This window comes from Podarcis melisellensis, assembly GCF_964234715.1.
Source record: "Podarcis melisellensis genome assembly, chromosome: 9".
In the NCBI taxonomy this organism is placed as follows: Eukaryota; Metazoa; Chordata; class Lepidosauria; order Squamata; family Lacertidae; genus Podarcis; species Podarcis melisellensis.
Window position 1 is genome coordinate 654,899 of NC_138541.1, and position 12,902 is coordinate 667,800.

The 12,902-nt window shown below is 49.5% G+C and overlaps 1 protein-coding gene across 9 annotated transcripts in view; it reads left to right on the plus strand.

The window, feature by feature from the left end:
- DCTN1 (dynactin subunit 1) overlaps positions 1-12,902 on the plus strand; it is a 66,028-nt gene that overhangs the window by 15,570 nt on the left and 37,556 nt on the right. For all 9 annotated transcript variants that reach the window (XM_081924782.1, XM_081924783.1, XM_081924777.1 and 6 more), the window contains exons 2-4: positions 7,483-7,731; positions 10,372-10,450; positions 12,271-12,302. In XM_081924782.1, coding sequence (XP_081780908.1) covers positions 7,504-7,731; positions 10,372-10,450; positions 12,271-12,302 — 339 coding nt within the window. In that variant the 5' untranslated portion in view covers positions 7,483-7,503. The remainder of the gene's footprint in view (positions 1-7,482; positions 7,732-10,371; positions 10,451-12,270; positions 12,303-12,902) is intronic.

Below are 12,902 nucleotides of genomic sequence, written 5' to 3' on the forward strand. Positions count from 1 at the left end.
CCCTGGTTTAGTAAGTTGTACCAGGATTGGCGCCTGCACTTTGGGACATTGGGGTGGGGGGGGGGCAGGCAGTTTAGACTTTCTGGCTCTTCTGCATTCTTTGGCTGACATGGAAAATAGTTTTCCTGTGGGCTTTCAGTTTTGCGCTCCTCCCTGGAGGGCTGGGCACCCTTTGTTCTGCTCTTGAGCTCCTTGGAGCCTCCCTGCGCCCATCACCTTGTCCTTCCTTTCACACTGCCTTGCTTCCCTTTTCTAAAACCCAGGCCAAGCGCATGTCAGGGGCAGCCTGGTTCTTGAGCAGAGCGAGGGCTCCTACCAGACAGACACCAGCTCTGGCTGGTTCACTTTTTCGTTTGAGAGCAACAGATCATCTGTGCCGCCTTTGATGAGACAGCAGCCACCCCCATTCTGTCACTGGGTGACAAGTCAGTTATTAATCCTTGAGTAATCTCCTCCTTTGGTGAGGAGGGAAGATGGCAGCTCTCTGGTATTACATGGCTGTTGATAATGAGGCTTAGTGCAAAGGGAGCTCGGCTGCTTCTCCTCCTCCTTCCAGATGAGTCTGTCCATGACTTAAATTAGAGGCGGGAGATGCTTTGAATCCTGCATCCTTGGCTCTTCTTGTGGGTGGGTGGGTGGGTGGCAAGGCAGGCTGTGGAGCTGAAGGCCCTCCTCAGACTATGGATTTGTACTTCAAAGAAACTCTTGGAGGAGGCCTCAAATAGCCTTCTCCTCTGGTGTTTGAGCTGTTGTGGTGTCAGAAACTAACTCTAGTTTCTTGGAGTGAGGAAGAAGGAAGCCTGTGATAATGAACCAAGAAGGCAGCTACAGCGCATTACCTTCAAGCAAAGCAGGCGATGCTCAATTGGTTATTTTTCACAGTCTTCCGTGAGAATGAACTTTAGTGGCAGAGGCTGGAGCCTGCGTGTTTCAGAAATACTCATGTGATTTGCATGTTGGGGGAAGTGTCTGCATTGACAGCCCTAGAGAGTGAACCCCGCTCTGAAGTGGAGAAGGCAGGGAGCTTCTGCAGCCAAGGACAGGCACTCGCTGTGAGTCAAGCATCAGGATTTTGCCAAGAGAAGGTCAGAATCTTCCAGATTTCAGTTTCACAGAGCGACACGGGAGTCCCACTCATTTTTATGTATTTATATAAGGACTTTCTGTCTTTTTCACAAGGGTTCAGTTGCCTTGAACACTTGTGGAAAAGGCTAGGGTGAGATTAAACATATATATTAAAAATGCAAGAAGCTTAAATCCCTCTGAAAGTTAAATAGCAAGTATGGCAGCATAAAACATGTTATAGGGGACTTTTAGAGGGAAAGGAGCTGTTGGTGCAACTTTTGTTGCATTGAATTTCTTTCGTTAATGATCTTTATATATGGAATTATTATTGTATTTTTGTACCTGATTTTCATTTGTCATGTTTTTCTTTGAGAGATTATCATATTTTTCTGTTAATCGTGCTGCTTTAAATATAGCTTATTATTGCATTTGTACCTATAGTGCTTGCAAAGTCCTGTTTATCAATGACAGGTTGTAAACTGAAGCAGCATAGAGATGATTTAAATAAAAAATAAATAGCTTTCTGCCATCTGCCCAAAGGCTGTTGTGAACAAGTGAGCCCGAGAGAGGTGCCTAAAACGCCCAGGAGGGAGAGCCCTGAACATACCTCCTCCAGGAGCTCATTCCTTTAAACCAGGGCAACCAGTGAGAAGACTCTGTTCCTTGAAAACATGAGTGTTACCTGCCAGGTAGAGGGGACCTAGAGCCCAAGCTGGGGTCCTGGCTGTTCCCTTCTAAATTCCACCCACCCCGCTGTGAACAGACAGGCTAGTGACGGGTTCTCTGGCTCATCTGAGGGATGCTGCTCTGATTCTGTGGTAGGTGGCAGGTCCTGTGATTGGCAGTTCTGTTGAACCCGTCTCTCATTCCCACTGCTGGAGGGCACCTTATTGTATCCACTGCCACGTGCTCTGTGGCATCCTTGTGTTTTCTCTAGACACGTTTTGTGGGTTCCCAAATTGAGGTCCCTACCTCCTGTGCAGTTCATGGTGCCTGGTCTCCTAATACACCTGCGTAATTTCTGGGGCATCTTTAGACGTGCTGATGGAGTCTGACAGCTTGTTCACCCTACCACGCATCTCATCAAGTTGGGCAGATGCTAGGGTCGCCTCATCCAAAATGATACCTGAATAATATTCTCCGAGGAGGTCCAAATCATTTTGTCCGTCTGAATGTGGAAGTGGGCTTCCTCTATCTCTCCTTGCCTTGCACTCACCTTTGCTGGGCTGCCTTGAGGGTTTTTCTCTCTAGCAAGCCCCGCTCTCTTGGTTTTCCTCCTTCCTTCTGGATTATCCTCCTTTCTGGAACTTGCTTGTTTTTTGGTGGGTGCTACTAGTGGCTGGTGGAGTAAAAGGCATCCTTGTGATAGAGCTGCAAAAGCTGCTCTTCAGTCGTGTTCCCAGGATCCTGCACTGGCCCCGTCGGGCAGAAGCTGCTCCCTGTTATTCCAGGAGCCCCACAGCCCACTGGCGGAAGCAGCAGCCATAGTTTGCTGGCTCGCTCCTGTTTCTCACAGGCACAGCTGCTTCTGCAGAGCTCGGTTATTTTGCTTTTGTTTGTCTCCTGAGCTGTATTCTGCCAAAATGTATTGCTCATTTTGTTATTAATTACTTTTCAATTTAAAATCCTCAAGGGGGCTTGTAATAAAATGCAGTTACCATAGAACTGTAGTGCTGGAAGGCACCCCAGGGGTCATCTAGTCCGACCCCCTGCAATGCAGGAATAGCAACTAAACCATCCGTGACAGATGGCCATCCAGCCTCTGCTTAAAACCCTCCAAGGAAGGAGAGTCCATACCACCTTCTGAGGGAGTCTGTACCACTGATGAAGAGCTAATACTGTCAGAAAGTTCTTCCTGATGTTAAGCCAGAATCTTCTTTCTTGTAATAATTAATGGCAAATACGGAGGACAAAGCAGTGCAGACTAAAATGCCAGGGAAATTAAAACTTAGCAGCTTGCCCGGCTGAATTCCTGCTCCTGTGATGGAGAAGCATCAGGACAGGCCTCCGTGGGAACAGTTCCATAGCCCAGGACCTCTTCAGCGTCTCAACCAGACACAGCTCACCCATTGCTGGGAAGAGCTTAAAGAGCACAGAAGAGTGAAAGTGTGAAAAGGCAGCATCCTGGTTCTAAGCAGATTCGTTGAATTGGGCCTGGAAACTAGAAGGAAGCCAGCGAGGCTGTTTGGTCAGAGAGTGAGATGCTCCCCAAAACAGAAAGCTTTGCCATAGCATCCTGGAGAAGCTGAAGTTTGCAGACCCTTCTCAAAAGCAGCCCCAGGCAGGAAGAACACTGCGGTAGATCAGCCACGAGGCAACTAAGGCATGTATGTGTCACCATAGCCAGATACCCAACTTCTTTAGGAATCTCAGGCAAAGGATGCCTTGCCCACAGCCTATAGTAAAGGGACCAATGGCATCTCACTCACTCGGCTGCAGGGACGATGGCATTCCTTGGCTAGAACGCCCAGGGTGCTGGCGGTGCTGCTGTTATGACATGTATTTAATCTCTTTTTAGCTACTGATGAATTTCAATCTTCTTTGGAATAGACTGTTTTTACAGATGGTTTCAATGTTTTATTTCATATTTGTGGTTTTCTTTCAATCAAGCAAGCAGCATATACACTTTGTTGAATAAAATAAATAAATGTATATTCCAAGCTTCTCCCAAAGGAGCCCACAGCGGCAAGCCCAAAAGATAAAACAATAACAGCGTCTTAAAACAATTCCGGTACAGGTGGTGCTGCGTGCCCTGGAACTAAGTGTCCTCCTGGTGAGCAGAGAACACAATTCAAAGTGTTGGTGCTGACCTTTAAAGCCCTAAACAGCCTCGGTCCAGTATACCTGAAGGAGCATCTCCACCCCCATCATTCTACCCGGACGCTGAGGTCCAGCTCCGAAGGCCTTCTGGCAGTTCCCTCATTGTGAGAAGCCAAGTTACAGGGAACCAGGCAGAGGGCCTTCTCAGTGGTGACACCCACCCTGTGGAACGCCCTCTCACCAGATGTCAAAGAGAACACAACTGCCAGACTTTTAGAAGACATCTGAAGGCAGCCCTCTTTAGCGAAGCTTTCAATGTTTGATGCATTACTGTATTTTAATATTTTGTTGGAAGCTGCCCAGATGCCTGGGGTTTTGTTGTTGTTGTTGTTGTTGTTGTTGTTGTTGTTGTTGTTATTATTATTATTATTGGAATTCACTTAAAAGGCAAGAAAGGCCTTTCTCTCCTCTTTGTTTGAGCCTGTAAAGAGAGGGTGGCTTTTTCTTTCTCCTGCCCAGCATTTAATCCTTTAAGTGTGCCTTCCATCACTTCCTGGTGGGAAGAGCATGCCTCCCTGCCCTGGCGCAATTGAATTCCCACCTTAGCCAAGCTGCTGCCAGGCCCATCACTCTGCAGAACCCCCCCCCCCGTCCTTTATTTTAAGGAGGGAGAACAACTGTGTCCCTCCCCTCTTGGGGTCTGGTGTGGGGCATATGCTGGGTGTCTGCAGCTGCCTGCCTCGGGAAAGTAGTTATTGATTTTAAGTGGACTAATTTCTTGCTTTTTCAAGCTTTCAGCTCACGAACATGGAGTTTGGAAGTGAGCCTTTAACAGGGCAGCTGCATTGCTGCATTTTTAAAACAAGTTTCAACAAGTTTCCCCTCCCCACCAAGTTTGTTATTTTACACGCATCGTCTTCCAAAACGTTCTGTAAGTAGTGTTCTCTTTTCTGCAACCCACCCTTAAAAAGCATAATATTCTTACTCATCTGTGAAGAGGTTTTTTTTAAAAGCCCGCCTTCACTTGGTCTTGTTTTCCATCGTTTGGGTGCTGTCCTTGCATTGCTCCCATTTTGTGCTGGAAGCCTCCTGGTGCCTTAGACTGAGTCATTTGCAGGTCTGTCCCTGCATTTCTCAGGCCGACTGAATTTAACCCATCAGAAGTTTTCCTAGGAAGGGAGGCCAACCAGAAAGCCTGCGTCTTGTCAGAGGTGGCCTATTGGAGGTGAAACTGTGTTGGGGGCGGCTGTTCTGGGAAGGTGACCAGGCCTTCCTTAACAGGCAAAAAGGGCACTTGGCCTGCTGCTCCCCATCACAGCCCTGACTGGCTGACTTCCCATCTCCGTTTCCATGTCTGTTGCAAAAACTGCAGCTTGCATTTTGGTGCTTCATGAAGAGTCCTAGGTGCAATACTTCAAACTGTTGGCCCAGGATCTCTGGCTTCTTTTCCAAGTGCAATGTGACCATGGCACTCTTGTATAGTCACGTTGACCAGGAATCGGGCAGGCTGGGCCACCGAGCCTTGGCCAGCAAGCTGAGCAACTGGGTATGACTAGAATTGCAGTTGCAGAGGCAATAGTTGTGGAATAGATGCGCAAGGACAGGTCAGCTCTGTTCTCGGTAGCTGAGCTATCTCTGTGGGTTGTTCTGGCGTGTGGATTCAGGGCTGGTCCTGTGGCAGTTTTTCCAGTGGATTTGTTGAGCTGCGGTAACCACACACTGCATGCATTAGAACAAAACACCTTCCTGTTGAATCTGGGAAGAAGCACATCTAGGAGGATTTGATTAAAAGGTGTTTTTTCTTAATACAGTCATACCTCAGGTTACAGCCACTTCAGGTTGTGTTTTTTTGAGTTACGGACCGCCGAAACCCGGAAGTACTGGAATGGGTTACTTCCGGGTTTCGGCGGTTGCGCATGTGCAGAAGCACCAAATTGCAACCTGCGCATGCGCAGACTCGGGTTGCGAACGCTGCGGGTTGTGAATGTGCATTCTGCACGGATCATGTTTGCAACCTGAGGGTCCACTGTAATATACAAGGGGAGTGGAGTGGGAAGGGAGTGAGGCTGTTACAAGACCTGCGCCCAGATGTCAAGCCGTGGGATTCCTGGCTGTGTGCTGTTAGTCTGCTCCGTGGGGCGGTGCCGCAGGTGATAGTTCCCTCTTCAGACCTGCTGTACTTTCATTGTGAACATACCATCCCCAATAGGGTTCCATGCTGGCAAAACAGGTTGGCTGCACATAGTCTAGACTTCAGAACAGTACTGGTGGATAGCCAAAGCTGGAGATGTTTCCCAGCAGGAGGGAGAGGAAGACACAGATCCAGGCACTTGGTCTCTTAAAGCCTGATCCGCAGAGCTTTTCCTTTTGACGGATGCTCAAACCATCAGCCTTTCATATCCCAGACTGAGCCTTTTTGCCTGGAGGGGCCACTTCTCATCCTGCAGGTAGCATTACTGGAGGAGGAGGAGGATGTTCTTCAGGTGGCAGAAAGCCTTAAAAGGCAAGAGATTGGTTGCCAGTTTCCTCCCGGGCCAGTTCAGGGTGTTTCTATTTGTATATAAAGCCCTTAGCAATTTGGGACCAGTTTACCTGCAAGATCACCTTGCCCCCTATACATGCCAACTCAACTGCTTTGATCTGCGGAACTGGCACTGTGATCGGTGCCACATAATGCCCATTCCACAGTTGTAGGAAATGGATCTCTTAGTGTGGCAGCAACTGCACTTTGGAACTCCCTGCCTGTTGATATCAGGAAGGCACCTTTGCTGTTCTCTTTTCAGCACCTGCTGAAAACATTTTTGTTTAGTCAAGCCTTATATTGTAGATTTTAAATTACTTTATTGATGATTTCATTGTTTTCTCTTTTTTGTATGCTGCTTTGAGGTTTTCTCCCATCAAGCGGTGTATAAATTTTCTGAAATATGTAAGCGCTGCAGCCCAGAGAGAGGGTGGCTTGCAGCAGTTCTTGGAATGCTCTGGTTCCCAAAGAGAGAGGGACTGGGCCACACGCTGCCGCTTGGTGCATTTCTAGCGAAAGGACCATGCGTTGCTGAGAGGCCCCTTCCCATCTTCATTTTGCTCTGGCAGAAGTTGGAAGCGATTTGAAGGGGCTTGGAAAAGATTCTTGCAAGTGCCTTCATTTAACTCCTCTGGGTTTCCTTTGGGCCTCCAGTCAGTCACCTTCCATAGAACCAGAAGCATTCAGCAGACTCGTGTGGCAGGCCCCCTTCTACTTGAGGCTTTTAAAGAAAAAATACGGGGCGAAGAGGGTCCACACCCGTGCATCATAGTCCTGTGCAGTCTTCTCTTGAAAGGAGCCAGATTGCACAGCTCCCCTTTGCAGCACATCCCACTCGGGAGGATTCCAGAAGTCCTCCCCCGTATTCGCCTGGATCTCTTTTCCAGCAGCTCATCTCCCTTGTTTCTTGTCCTATGTAAAAGCAGCCCTTTGCCCTCTTCAAGGTTTATTTCAAATCTATGAAGAAACTCTGTGACCAGCCTCCTTTGTTCAACGCCGCTGTGTCTTCGCGTGTGTAGAGAGGAGGAGGATTTCTCCTTTGTGGCGCTGAACAATGCTTTGGGTCCAGATTTGCCTAGAAGAGCCTCGCTGTGGTTGTCAACTGACCCTTGGCTTCTCCCTGTTTCTTTCCCCAGGCGTCGAGCGCCAGCGCCAGGATGAGCGTGGAAGTGAGCGGCAAGCCCCTGAAAGTGGGCTCTCGGGTGGAGGTCATCGGGAAAGGGTACCGTGGGACGGTGGCCTATGTGGGCGCCACGCTCTTTGCCACCGGGAAGTGGGTGGGCGTCATCCTGGACGAAGCGAAAGGCAAGAACGATGGCATGGTGCAGGGCAGAAAGTACTTCACCTGCGAGGAGAACCACGGCATCTTTGTGCGACAATCGCAGGTAAGCTTCCTCCTGAGCGGCAAGGCTGGGTGTTACCGATATCAGTCAGTGCTTGTGTCGGTCAGGAAAGAAGTTCTGCTCAACACCCTTCATAGGGAGAGTGTCTCCCCCCCCCTTTAAGGTGCACCAGCCGTTTCCAAGCATCAGCTGCGGTTTTACCCTTTCTGGTGCCCTCGTGAGTCTCCTAAAATAGGAGGCACCAACTTGGTGCCCTTCAGGTCTTCCCTTGGTGCCCACAAAGCCTCCGAAGCCCACCCCTTCCCACCCCACTCACTGCCCCCTTGGTCCTGAGGCACTAAGGGTGGTTATATAGAGCAGAACTTAGAGTAATGTTAGTCTTCCCGTCTATTTTAACGCCATGTGCTTTTCAAGCTCAGATTAATTCTGCTGGCTCTGTCACGCACGCCCTTCCTTCGAGGGAAGAGGAAGTGAGCAGAGTGGGGCATGGCCATGGCACTTGCTGCAAAGTCCTGATGCCCCCACAGGTCAGATGGGGGGGGGGTTGTAGTTAGGGAGCTTGAGGTAACCTGGCTCCTCTGTCTGGCTGGCCTTGGCGTATGTCTTAAGGATTCTGTCCCAGTGCCATCTGGTCCTGATTGACTTCAGTCCTGGTAGCCCAAGATGGTTTCGTGCTTGAGCAGGGAAACCCAGAGGGCAAGTGATGTGGGGCCCAATCCCCCCATTGCAGCTCATGCCCATTCCGGTGTGTGTTGTGCAGAAGATGGTCTCCTTGAGGCTCCTGCTCTCCTGCCCTTAAAGGTAAAGGTAAAGGTACCCCTGCCCGTACGGGCCAGTCTTGACAGACTCTGGGGTTGTGCGCCCATCTCACTTAAGAGGCCAGGGGCCAGCGCTGTCCGCAGACACTTCCGGGTCACATGGCCAGTGTGACATCGCTGCTCTGGCGAGCCAGAGCTGCACACGGAAACGCCGTTTACCTTCCCGCTGGTAAGCGGTCCCTATTTATCTACTTGCACCCGGAGGTGCTTTCGAACTGCTAGGTTGGCAGGCGCTGGGACCGAGCAGCGGGAGCGCACCCCGCAGCAGGGATTCGAACCGCCGACCTTTCGATCAGCAAGTCCTAGGCGCTGAGGCTTTAACCCACAGCGCCACCTGTGTCCCCTCCTGCCCTTAGTTGTGCCCAAACCCTCTGCCTGGAGCAGGTGGGCCTTCCTTCTGGAGGAGGCCTGGCTGCTGGGCTTCCTCTCTCTCATTTCCTCCCTGAATTTTCTGGTGCTGCTTGACAGATCTGTTGCTATGGCAATCTTGGTGGCAGCTGGAGCTGGTTGCTGCTGCTGCTGCTTCAGGTCCAGCTTCTTCCTGGTGAGGGGAAGCGAAGAGGCAGAAAGATGTGGCTCTGGCCGGGTTGGGCTGCTCTCTCCTTCGCATTCCTCCGTGCCCCAGTTAGTGGTCAAGTTGACAGGTTCCACAGGGTGAACCACATGCTGGGTATCTGTTTGGAAGCTGTCTCATGTGACATAATCTGCACATGCTCTGGGGCACGAATTAACCAGTGAGGGTGAACAGGTTAAAATTCTGGAGTGGTGCTGGTGTTGACCGAGGGAAGAGAATCCACCAGTCGTCATCATCATCATCATCATCATTTATTACTTATACCCCGCCCATCTGGCCGGGCTTCCCCAGCCACTCTGGGCGGCTTCCAACCAAATATTAAAATACAGTAATACATCAAACATTAAAAGCTTCCCTAAACAGGGCGACAGGTCATGTATGCTTGATGTACATGCAGGGCAGGGAGCCACTGGGCATGGAAGACTGTTAAAATCTTTCAGCAGCCCAGGAAGGGGGAAGCTAGACAGGGGCCCCCGAGAGATGGGGGAGCTGCGCTATTGCATCAGGCATGGTGGCTATTTTATTCTCAAGCCTTTTTCCACAGGCAGTTCTGGGGTGCTGGTGTGTGTTTTAGATGAAGAACCCCAACTGAACTTAGATCTTCTGACCAAGAGCATGTCTATAAAACCCAGGCATAATGGTTTTGTTTTAGAAAGCAGCAACTGGGTTTCAGGGGGCCACTTACCAAGTCCATAACTAGATTTGAACCCACACATCTTGGGGACCAGAACCTTGTGACAGCAGCACTGCAGGCTTTTCAGAAAGATCTCAAAAACCAGTGTTTCTTGCTGGCTTTGTTTCAAAGGGGTTTACTTTTTGGGCTTTGATGCTCTTAGTACCGGTGGTATTTATGTAATGCTCAGCTATTTGCTTGTTTGAGCTGTGCTAATATATCTGTGTGCATTATAAGTGTTTTTTATATTAGGCGCCACCTTGAGGTTATTTACTCTTAAAGACTTCAAATAAATCTTCAAATAAAAATCAATAAAACTCTTCACTTACTGAAGTGTGAGAGGTCCTGTCAGTTCTGGTTTTTGACAAACCATCCAATTCAACTTCCTTTTTTAATGGATTTATGATGCTGCTGTTGCAATTATTTTAACCTGAGTTGTAATGATATGATTTTATCTGCTTCCAATCCATGTTTTAAAACCAGCGTTTTGATTTTATTTTATGTTTGTCACTTTGCATTTAATATATTGTAAGCTGCCTCGCTGAGGCTGCTTACCCTGAAATGTGACCTAACAGTATTTCAATAAATAATTTATATAAAATGTTAAATCTGATCAGATCCAGGTTTTTGACGATGGCGCAGAAACAACGTCCCCGGAGACGCCGGAGTCTTCTGCTTCGAAGGTCCCTAAGAGAGGTAGGGACTTCACTGATCCTTGACTAGCCTGTTCATGTAAATAAAGTAGGGACAAGCAGGGTTTTGCAAGGTTCCTGCTGGAGCACCTTCTTTACTCTGGCAGCTGAATTTGAAGAGCAGGCAGCTGAAAGAGAGTGTGGAGAGAGGATCCCACAGGGTCAGTGAAGCCAGCTAGGCAGGTGGAGATGAGAGGGGAAAGAGAAAGCAGCCGGCTTCACCAGACAGAGAAGGGAGGTGACGATTGTCCTGGCTTAAGGACCAGGGCATAGGATGCAGGAAGTGGCCGGGTTTGTCTTATAAGGTTGGGATGCAGGAGTGAGGCCGGCAAGTGAGAAGCGCCAAAGTTTCTGGACTTGGCCTTAATGTTTTCTCCGTGGGACTCTGAGCAGCATGGCTTTTTGCCAGAGGGTTTCCATGGAAACTGGTGGCTGCTGCAACGTTTGGTTCAGGCGTGAAACAGATGGAAAGGACGTGCTGGGCTCTGCTTGGCTGTAGCTCTCTCTCTCTTTTTCAGGAGCCTCTGGCTTCCTTAGCATTCAGGCTACAGCAGAGCTCAGAGCTCCCTATAACCCTGGAGGGACATGGGCTGGTGTGTCCCATGCTGGGTAAATTGGTCTGAGATTTGCAGCGCCCTCTACCCCTCTCTCCCTGGGAGGGCATGCCAGGGCTGGCTGGCTGATTTGCTAGAAACCCTGCACTCCAACTCTGTGTCCCTTCTCCACAAGTCCAGAGTACCATTAACATCACCAACAGTGAGGCGGTTTGACTGCGTGCATCTGCAGTAAGCAGCCTGCTTCTTCTTTAAGCATTCTGTTTTGCTTCTTTGGGGTACTTGATCTGTATCTGGGGGTTCCTCCTAGTAGGCTAAAACCCTTTGTTTTCTTTGTGGGTGGCCCTGTTTCGCCTTCAAAATGATTGACGAGGGCCATCTGAGTTCGCCATTAAAGCATCATATCATCTCCAAAGTAGCTTTTAACATTCGCAATAAGGCAACCGGTATCACAGAACACATCCAGTAAAGACAAGCGGCAAATGACCGATACGCACTAAGTACAGGACGGTATGAGGAATGAAAGGGGACTTGCCAGGTTCATTGCTGTACAGAGAGAGGACATCACAAACCGTGTGAAGGATACTGGGAGTGCTTTATTAGTTATTGTGGGGTTCATGAAGTTTAATAGCAGCTATTATTATTATTAGGGACGTGGGTGGCGCTGTGGGTTAAGCCACAGAGCCTAGGACTTGCCGATCAGAAGGTCGGCGGTTCGAATCTTCGCGACGGGGTGAGCTCCCGTTGCTCAGTCCCTGCTCCTGCCAACCTACCAGTTCAAAAGCACGTCAAAAGTGCAAGTAGATAAATAGGTACCGCTCCGGCGGGAAGGTGAATGGTGTTTCCGTGCGCTGCTCTGGTTTGCCAGAAGTGGCTTAGTCCTGCTGGCCACATGACCCTGAAGCTGTACGCCGGCTCCCTCGGCCAGTAAAGCGAGATGACTGGACCTGACTGGACCTAATGGTCAGGGGTCCCTTTACCTTTAATTATTATTATTATTATTATTATTATTATTATTATTATTATTACTAACTTCGTTGCCTCAGTGGACCCTGGTCTGCATGTGCTTGGAACCTGGGTTTCCCCCTCTGTCTCACAAATGAGCTGAAGGGTATAAAATGGGAGCTGCTGCCTTCCTGGTGAAATTCAGGAATCCAGATCCTCCCTTAGGAACTTGCTGCTGATGCCTTGACAGGTGCGGGGAGAGTAATCCATTTTCCAGAGTCTCTTCTGAGTGCTTTGCTTCTTTTCCTTTTCTCTTCTCCTCCAGATTCTTCGGAAGGTCCCAAAGCCAGCAAGCTGGTGAGTACTTTGTTCTTGGGATGGGTGAACAGTTCATTCCACCCACGTCTATCTTTTGGTTTGAGGGGGGGGGGATTTTACCCAGACGCATGAGACTTCATAGAATTATAGAACTGTTGTTGGAATGGATCTTGAGGGCCGCCTGGTCCATCCCCCTCCAGTGCAGGATTCTCCCCTGGGTCATACATGACAGACGTATGCTCTGCTTGAATGTTTTGTGGCTTAGCTCTCAATGTGCGCAAGGGCAGGGCTGGGATGGGGGACTCAGAGCACACATCACACCCGTTGCAAAGGCAGCAATTGCTTTATGAACGAAAAATAAGGGGATGGGAGCGCAAAGTCCTGCAACCGCTGACTGAAATGGGTGTCTGCTGGAGCAAGCCAGCTCTGTCGGCCAGGGGCGCCAAAGCTTGTGCCGCTGCGTGTCCAGAGGTTTGCTTATTTGTTCCACGTGCACTGAATTGAGGGGTCGCTCACAGCCACCGGGCTTCCTGGCTTCCTCACACTCTGGGTCACAAAAGGCCTAGGCGTGCTTCTTAGTTCTGACCCCTGGACTTGGAGCTGCTCGTGCAGTTTGCAGGCCAGGGCGCCTTGCTGGGA